We start from the raw sequence: 9,799 nt of genomic DNA, 5'->3' as shown, positions 1-9,799 counted from the left end.
TTTATAAAAACATGTGCAATACACCAACAACATTACAATGACTAATAAAAGACAAAAACATAGGTGGTCCTAACAAGGGCACAAACCACACGCGTATCTGTAACCACCAATCAGATGTCACAGTTTATTCCTGACAATAAGGCTCACATCGCTTGGCTTTTTTTTTTGTTTATTTAAAGGGGACCGGTCAGCATGGCCCAGGCGGGTTCTAGTCCTGTGCTCACCGCTGCGAGTGCCGGCCAGAGGAAGCTCCAGACGCCTAAATACAGCAAGAAAAATATCCTATGGGTCGCATATCAAACCAAACCTTCTGTGATAGAGTATGTGTCAGCCTGAGCCTGGACTCCAGACAGGCCACGCCCCCACCAACGCGTTTCGTTCTGCCCCGCAGAGCTTAATCACTATGATTAAGCTCAGGGCGACGGAGCAAAATGCTTTGGGGGGAGTGGCCTGGTGGGAAGCCCAGCCAGCAAACCCGCTGTATGTGGCAGCCTCAGCTCCAGCCAGGCCACGCCCCCTTCATGTTTCGCTCTGCTCCCGATGCTTAATCCGTATGATTAAGCTCAGAGGAGCGGAGTGAAATGCTTTAGGGGGGTGGCCTGGCTGAAGCCCAGCCAGCAAATCCGCTGTATGTGCTCAACGTGTGTGGTTCTACCCCTCTGAGCCTAATCCCCATGATTAAGCTCTGAGGGGTGGAGGGAAACATGTTGGGGGGAGTGGCCTGGCTGGAGCACAGACAGCAAACCGGCTGTATGTGGCAGCCTCAGCTACGGCTAGGCCACGCCCTTTAATTCCGCCTTTTGGAGAGCTTAATCCTCATGATTAAGCTCTGAGGGGTGGAGGGAAACGTGTTGGGGGGAGTGGCTTGGCTGGAGCACAGCCAGCAAACCCACTGCATGCTGTAGCTCCAGCCAGGCTACACCTTCAGCGTGTTTCACTTCGCCCCCCTCAGAGCTTAATCCGCATGATTAGGCCCCGAGGGGTGTGGGAAATGTGTTAGGGGAGTGGCCTGGCTGGAGCCCAGCCAGCAAACCCACAATGAGTATATGGGAGCCTCAGCTTGGGCTCCACCCTCAACGCGTTGCGCTCCATGATTAAGTCCTGAGGGGTGGAGCTTAATATGTTGGGAGTGTGGCCTGGCTGAGGCTCTATCACAGCGCGTTTGCTTTAATGTGCGGCCCATGGGATATTTTTCCTGCTACAGTAAAATTGGGTTGCTATGAACTACAACATTCCGCATAACGATCAACCTCTAAAGAACGATCGTGTAAATCTGACTCTGAATGCAGCTTTTATCAGAACAATTTCAGGCGAGCAAAAAGGTTAAAAACCTCCAAAATATACTTCGGCCCTGACCCCTCCCCCGCTTCATGCAAATGGAATAGAGATTTGATAACGTTTATTATGAGCGATCGAGCCTCTTAACTGAGGGCTTCTCCAGCGAACGATCGGTATAAATCATCCAGAAGGCTGCATCCGATATGAACGACACACCTGTGACTGAGCCGTCAGGATCGAGCAGCATTAGGGGGAGGGGCCAGTCCGGTCCTTGCCGAGCGCCCGGACCGGTCTTTCTGCATCGGCTCCCTCAATCCTTGTTGAAGGCGAAGGCGGACAGTTTCTTGTTTGTGGATTGGTCGAGAGGTTTGCGCTTTTTAGAAGCCCCGGAGTCTTGGATCTCTTCTTTTGGGCCTTCCGCCGATTCCTGGTTCTCCTGCGCCATTCGCTTCCTCTTCTTTGAGTCTCCGGAATCGTCTCCTTTGGCCTTCTCCGTCCAAATCTTAAAAAAGAGAAATACATTAAAGAATAAAAAAAGAAATAAGAGACCTCCATACTTCTACAAACGGCTCCTGCAGACTATTGCTCCGGTGTGAACCGAGGGGCGGGACTTGAGGAGGAAAACGTCACAGACTATGAATGTGGTCATCGCCGCGCTCGTGTTCCATCGAGAACGACAAGAAGACTTGGGTGGGGGAGGAGCGCCCGGGGTCCAGGCAAAACGACTTTTGATATTGGGTTCATAGAACGTTTATTGAAAATGTAAACAAGTACATCAGCCCAACGCGTTTTGGGGAAAATGGGCTCCTCCTCCTTCAGGGCTGTTGCTTTGTCCTAGTGGGTGGGATCATTTCCCAAAAGGAATTCTGCATTTCAGACTAAAAAGTGACGGCTAAGGATGCGATTAGGGTTGCACCAATACTTTTGGTCAAGCACTCGCCGATACAGAGTACCAATACTTTGCGGTGCGTCCATACTTTGCATGCGATTTGAACAGCTCCCAAGCCTCCAGCGGCTCTCTCTTCCCCTCAGCCTCCAGCGGCTCTCTCTTCCCCTCAGCCTCCAGCGGCTCTCTTTCTCCCTCAGCCTCCAGCGACTCTCTCTCTCTCCCTCAGCGGCTCTCTCTCTCTCCCTCAGCCTCCAGCGACTCTCTCTCTTCCTCTCAGCCTCCAGCGGCTCTCTCTCTCTCCCTCAGCCTCCAGCGACTCTCTCTCTTCCCCTCAGCCTCCAGCGGCTCTCTCTCTCTCCCTCAGCCTCCAGCGACTCTCTCTCTCTCCCTCAGCCTCCAGCGGCTCTCTCTTCCCCTCAGCCTCCAGCGACTCTCTCTCTCTCTCCCTCAGCCTCCAGCGACTCTCTCTCTCTCTCCCTCAGCCTCCAGCGACTCTCTCTCTCTCTCCCTCAGCCTCCAGCGACTCTCTCTCTCTCTCCCTCAGCCTCCAGCGACTCTCTCTCTCTCTCCCTCAGCGGCTCTCTCTCTCTCCCTCAGCCTCCAGCGGCACTCTCTCTCTCCCTCAGCCTCCAGCGGCTCTCTCTCTTCCCCCTCAGCCTCCAGCGGCTCTCTCTTCCCCTCAGCCTCCAGCGGCTCTCTCTCTCCCTCAGCCTCCAGCTGCGCTCTCTCTCTACCCCCTCAGCCTCCAGCGGCTCTCTCTCTACCCCCTCAGCCTCCAGCGGCTCTCTCTCTCTACCCCCCTCAGTCACCAGCGGCTCTCTATCTACCCCCTCAGCCTCCCGCGGCTCTCTCTCCCCTCAGCCTCCCGCGGCTCTCTCTCCCCCCCCCCCAGCCTCCTGCGGCTCTCTCTCCAGTGGCTCTGTCCCCACCAGCTTTCTTAATCCCCAGCCCCCAGCTGCTCTTTGCCCAGCCTCCAGTGGCTTTCTCTCCCCAGCGGCTTTCTCTTTTCTCAGCCTCCAATAGCTCTCTCAATCCCCAGCCTCCAGCAGCTGTCTCGCTCCAGCAGCTCTCTCTCCTCAGCCTCCAGCGGCTCTCTCAATCAGATCTGAGTAAATGAATGACGCGGCTGTGCGTTTTGGCTGCAAATACACAATAAGATATTATAAGAGCCGTGTGTGAGGTTTGAACCCGTCAGACCAGGATGGACAGGAGCCTATTGGAGGGTCTCGGGATGTAGATACACAACTCGATTGGACAGAAAATGTCCCATCTAACAGGCCTTCTTCTGTGTTGCTGGTATTGAGCGGGTCCAGAACTCGCACAGCCCTCGGCTCACACTAAACCCGACTCACCATCCTCTCCTCATTGGTCAGGGCCCGGAAGCGGCTCATGCCTTCCTTAATGATGTCCGATTCCTCCAGCTCAGCATTCTCCGATGTAATACTCTGCCGATTCTCATCCAGCCACAGCTGGAAGCCGGTCCTGGGTCTGAAAAACAAATGAAAAGCAACGTGATTGGGTTGGACGGATAGGAAGGCCGCTTCTAACTGCCGCTTATGGGCTTTTTTTCAGGGGGAACGCCGTTTCGGCACCTCCAGTCCTGAATGTATGTAATGGCAAGAGGTGACGGGGTGTGCTGGAAGGTCTACTGATGCTGACTGCTGGGGGATCGATTGTCACTGGGGGGGGGATCGATTGTCACTGGGGGGGGGGGGGAATCTATTGTCACTGGGGGGGGGGAATCTATTGTCACTGGGGGGGGGATCGGATCGATTGTCACTGGGGGGAGGGGTCTATTGTCACTGGGGGGGGTCTATTGTCACTGGGGGGGGTCTATTGTCACTGGGGGGGGGTCTATTGTTGTGGGAGACGGTGGGAGATCTGTTGTTGGTTTGGTGGGAGATCTGGATCAGCAGCAGCCGTTACATCTACAAACTGCTAAGTTGCCACACATTACATTTCTGTTTTGGGGTGTAGATACCGTTTTTATTCCTTCTCAACGATTTTTTACCCCCCATGACAGATAATACATTTCCCCATTCAAGACGATAGATCCACATCTACATAGACAGACAAAGATGACAGGTCCTCTTTTCCTACTGCAAGTAACATGTCACTGGTTTGCTTGTCTTTCCTTCTGATGCAACATTGTGCAAACCTCCATTCCCCGGGCCTTTGATGTTTTCAGTCTTTCATATATTTTAATGTCAAGCCGCAGACTGATCACATTACACGTCTGTTACATATGTTCAGCGAGAGGCCACAATCTGCTCCTCGTTAGGCCCGGGTACAAATTGCCATGTTTGTGATCGGAAGCCGAGGAGAGCCGAGGAAACTCATTTTCAAAGAAGTGAGCAAGAGATGCTACTGTCTGCTGGATCGAGGATTTGTAGACACATCGATATAGTTACCAAATACACTACATGGCCAATAGTCGGGTAACACCAGACCATCACATATACCTATATTGTCAAAACTGTATGGACCTCCCTCCAAATCATGGAGTCAAGGTGTTTCTAGTGAAGGGTGGACCAGTTCCATAAAGACATTGGTAAACCAGCGTGGACCAGTTCCATAAAGACATTGGTAAACCAGTGTGGACCAGTTCCATAAAGACATTGGTAAACCAGTGTGGACCAGTTCCATAAAGACATTGGTAAACCAGTGTGGACCAGTTCCATAAAGACATTGGTTGACCAGCGTGGACCAGTTCCATAAAGACATTGGTTGACCAGCGTGGACCAGTTCCATAAAAGACATTGGTTGACCAGCGTGGACCAGTTCCATAAAGACATTGGTTGACCAGCATGGACCAGTTCCATAAAGACATTGGTTGACCAGCATGGACCAGTTCCACAAAGACATTGGTTGACCAGCTCCGTAAAGACGTGGGTTGGCCAGCTCCGTAAAGACGCGGGTTGGCCAGCTCCGTAAAGACGCGGGTTGGCCAGCTCCGTAAAGACGCAGGTTGGCCAGCTCCGTAAAGACGCGGGTTGGCCAGCTCCGTAAAGACGCGGGTTGGCCAGCTCCGTAAAGACGCGGGTTGGCCAGCTCCGTAAAGACGCGGGTTGGCCAGCTCCGTAAAGACGCGGGTTGGCCAGCTCCGTAAAGACGCGGGTTGGCCAGCTCCGTAAAGACGCGGGTTGGCCAGCTCCGTAAAGACGCGGGTTGGCCAGCTCCGTAAAGACGCGGGTTGGCCAGCTCCGTAAAGACGCGGGTTGGCCAGCTCCGTAAAGACGCAAATTGGCCAGCTCCGTAAAGACGCAACTTGGCCAGCTCCGTAAAGACGCGGGTTGGCCAGCTCCGTAAAGACGCGGGTTGGCCAGTTTGGATCAGCTCCATAAGGACATAGTTTAACCAGTTGGTGTGGAGGAACTCCAGTGTCCTGTACAGAGCTCTGACCTCCTCCCTACTGAACACCTTTGGGATGAATTAGAACATCAATGGCAAGCCAGGTCTTCTAATCCAATCAGTATCTGACTTCACAAATGGGCACAAATTTCCAGACACCCTTCAACATTATGTGGAAAGCCTTCCCAGAAGAGAGGAGGGTGGTACAGCAGCTTCACGTCTGAATACCAATATCTTACGAGAACACAGACTGTGGTTCCCACGACCAACAGATCCAACACTACTAAAGTCCTGAGGAAGGGGAAGCCTCAGTTCCTTGAGACGTGTTGGCCATGTTTTAGGTCATACACTAATAAAAAGTGAGAATTGTTCTCCAAACGGATGGAGCTTCCAGCACACCACGGTGTTCCTCACCTACCTCAACAACCTCAACCCCACTGAAAACATTTGAGATTGATTGGAAAGCCAATGGTGAGCCAGGTCTTCTCATCCATCATCAGCAGCCGACCTTAAAAATGGACACAAATTCCCACAGACACCGTCCAAAATCCTGGAAAGTCTCCCCCCCCCCAAGAGTGGGGGATGGTATAGCTGCATGAGAAACTGACACTTCGGAACACAGACCACGGCCCCCAACAGACCAACATTACCAAAGAACCAAAGAAAGGGGTTTCCAATTTCCTGAGAAGCGTTGGCCATGTGTTGGTACAAAAAATATAAAAAAGTCACAAAATGTTCTCCAACTGGCTGGAGTTTCCGAGACCTTCTATTCACACATTCCTCACTTATCTCCACAATCTCAACCCTACTGAGCACCTTTGGGACTAATTGGCATTGTCTGACCTTACAAATGGGCACAGATTCCCACAACTTCTGGAAAGTCTTCATAGATGAGAAGAGCCAGCTCCATACAGACATGGATTGGCCAGCTTGGTGTGGAAGAACTCGAGTGTCCTGCTCGGCGCCCTGACCTCAACCCTACTGAACATCTTTGGGATGAATTGGCATTGTCTGACCTTACAAATGGGCACAGATTCCCACAAATTAAAAAAAAGAACTTCTGGAAAGTCTTCATAGATGAGAAGAGCCAGCTCCATAAAGACTTGGATTGGCCAGCTTGGTGTGGAAGAACTCGAGTATCCTGCTCAGAGTCCTGACCTCAACCCTACTGAACACCGTTGGGATGAATTAGACCACCAATTGTGAGCCAGGTCTTTTCATCCAACATTAAGACATCCAAGACATGGTTGGAGGAACTCGAATTTCCTGACTCTCAACGCTACTCAACACCCTGGGGATGAATCAGAATGCCAATTACATGCCAGGTCTTCTCACCCAACGTCAGTACCTGACCTCACACATGGGCACACATTCCCACAGAAGCTCAGAATCCTGGTGGAAAAACCTTCTAAGAAGAGTAGAGCCAGCTCCATAAAGACACGGTGTGACCAGTTTGGGGTGGAGGAACTCGAGTGTCCTGCACAGAGCCCTGACCTCATCCCTACTGAACACCATTGGGATGAATTGGAACGCCAAATGTGGAACAAATTCCCGCAGACGCCCTCCAAAATCTGGCGACAAGTCTCCCCAGAAGAGTGGAGGATGTTAAAGCCACGAAGTGCGGCAACTCGACATTAAACAGTTATGAAATGAGGTAATCATCACGAGCATATCGGTGTGATGGTCAGGTGACCACGTAGCGTATCCAAAGATAGGACTTCGGATGATGGTATGGAGATGGGGGGGGGGGGGGTGGGGGCTTCCATCTCACCTCAACCAACCATGGGTGGACGTCTACATCAGGAAAATGAGAAGAGGACTGGGGCACCTGGTGTGACACCTTCTTTCACAATACAGGGGAACCTCGGATTACGAGTATAAGCCGTTCCAGGAGAATGCTTGTAATCCAAAGCACTCGCATATCAAAGCGAGTCTCCCAATAGAAGTCAATGGAAACAAAGATAATTCATTCCTCATTGACTTCTATGGCATGCAATACCACATGTGGCCAGATGTGGGGGGCGCCAGAGAGCCCTCAGAAAGGCCTGGGGACAGCTTGGCTGACCTCTGAAACACCTGAGTACGGAGTATTTCCAAACTGCTCCGCTTGGCTCTGGCGCCCCCTGCACCTCAGGCCAAATGTGGTACTGCACACCCCTTTAGCTTGAATTCTGGTCGTTTTGAGAGACAACGCTTGCAAACCAAGTCAGATTTTTTTTTTTTTTAAAGTTGCTCGCCTTTCAAAGCGATCGTTAACCGCGTTGCTCGCAAACCGAGGCTCCACTGTATTATATTAAAGCTTTTGAACTATTAAAACTTTATTATCCCAATTTTCTTTGGAAAGGCGCACTTCTGCTAGCCTTTCATGTCGCAATCTTTAGATAAAACACAAAAGTTGCGTTTGGCAGAATTAGGGCTTCCCTTCGAAGTCTAGTCGCCAATTACATCCAATCATAAATCATCGTTTGTGATCGGATAATGAACCCCGAAATCGGATTAATGTTCAGATTTAAGGATCACCGCCATCCTTTGTGTTACGTTATTACATTAACCTGACTGCGTATAAAGTGCGTGAGAAGAGCCATGGGGTCTGTCGTGTTGTTTGCGTGAGAATCGGACGGGGGGAGGAAATTCGCTTAGTCAGGCAAAGGTCAAGGGGCGGGTCCTGCTGGGAGGAGCGGTGTAGCCAATCGGAAGGCAGGATTCACGTCCTGACCCTTTCCAAATAACAGTTCAAAGCCTGGCTGCCTGTTATGTTATATAAAAGACACAAACAGGGACAGAAGGGGCGCCGCCGACTACAATTAGAGGGGGGGGGGGGGGTACAAAGAGGGAACATGTGGAAAAAATAAAAACACAGTCACCAGCACCGCGCATGTCTGGCCAAGATGGAAACATTCCGCACATCTCTGCAATACATTCACAACATACACCGCGCTGTCCCTTTAAGAAACATTGCAACTACAAATACATGGTGATCCTGCCAAAAATCCAGTGATCTCCCGACTTCGGCCCCATGGGCCACATGCGGCCCCTTGCTTGCCTTTATTAATATATACTTTACAGATTTTAGGCAAGTGGGAGGCCGCCATTGCCGACTATTTTCCTTTCACTGGCTGCTTGGCGGGAAAATGAGAAGAAGTATAGAGAGGGGGAGGGGATGAAATGTGTAGAGGATCAGCATGACAGCCAGGAAACTGGCATCTTCAGGAGGAGGTCAGGCATTGGGCGGAAATCTTACTTTTTGACTTCTTTGTTCTCTGGAGTTGCGGCCGGAGAAGAGATGTGGGCGGGTCTCACATTAGCGGGAGAATTCTTCGGCGTGGATTTGGTTTGGATGCTTTGGAATAACGTAGCCTGACCCTGCGGAGGAAACCAGACGCAGCGTTATCAACCTAAACAGGTGAACCCCCCCTGCCCCCCGCAGATCACCCCGATTCCTGCACCCCTCAGATCACCCCAATTCCTGCACCCCTCAGATCACCCCAAGTCCTGCACCCCTCAGATCACCCCAATTCCTGCACCTCAACCCCTCAGATCTCCCCAATTCCTGCACCTCCCCCCCGCAGATCACCCCAATTCCTGCACCTCCCCCCCTCAGATCACCCCAATTCCTGCACCTCCCCCCTCAGATCACCCCAATTCCTGCACCCCTCAGATCACCCCAATTCCTGCACCCCTCAGATCACCCCAATTCCTGCACCTCAACCCCTCAGATCACCCCAATTCCTGCACCTTCACCCCTCGGGTCACCCCAATTCCTGCACCTCCCCCCCTCGGGTCACCCCAATTCCTGCACCTCCCCCCCGCAGATCTCCCCAATTCCTGCACCTCCCCCCCGCAGATCACCCCAATTCCTGCACCTCCCCCCCTCAGATCACCCCAATTCCTGCACCTCCCCCCCTCAGATCACCCCAATTCCTGCACCTCCCCCCCCTCAGATCACCCCAATTCCTGCACCTCCCCCCCGCAGATCTCCCCAATTCCTGCACCTCCCCCCCGCAGATCACCCCAATTCCTGCACCTCCCCCCCTCAGATCACCCCAATTCCTGCACCTCCCCCCCTCAGATCACCCCAATTCCTGCACCTCCCCCCCGCAGATCACCCCAATTCCTGCACCTCCCCCCCTCAGATCACCCCAATTCCTGCACCTCCCCCCCGCAGATTTCCCCAATTCCTGCACCTCCCCCCTCAGATCTCCCCAATTCCTGCACCTTCACCCCTCGGGTCACCCCAATTCCTGCACCTTCACCCCTCGGGTCACCCCAATTCCTGCCCCC

The 9,799-nt window shown here is 52.4% G+C and overlaps 1 protein-coding gene across 2 annotated transcripts in view; it reads right to left on the bottom strand.

Annotated features, from left to right (window-relative positions):
• Positions 1–643: 643 nt before the first annotated feature.
• WDHD1 (WD repeat and HMG-box DNA binding protein 1) overlaps positions 644–9,799 on the bottom strand; it is a 78,127-nt gene continuing 68,971 nt past the window's right edge. For both annotated transcript variants that reach the window (XM_040333633.1, XM_040333632.1), the window contains exons 24-26: positions 8,760–8,881; positions 3,520–3,655; positions 644–1,780 (exon numbers count right to left, since the gene is read on the bottom strand). In XM_040333633.1, coding sequence (XP_040189567.1) covers positions 1,589–1,780; positions 3,520–3,655; positions 8,760–8,881 — 450 coding nt within the window. In that variant the 3' untranslated portion in view covers positions 644–1,588. The remainder of the gene's footprint in view (positions 1,781–3,519; positions 3,656–8,759; positions 8,882–9,799) is intronic.

This window comes from Rana temporaria, chromosome 13 (assembly GCF_905171775.1).
Source record: "Rana temporaria chromosome 13, aRanTem1.1, whole genome shotgun sequence".
Lineage (NCBI taxonomy): Eukaryota > Metazoa > Chordata > Amphibia > Anura > Ranidae > Rana > Rana temporaria.
Note: the sequence above shows the minus strand (reverse complement) of the source record. Positions and strands in the feature narration are given on the sequence as shown.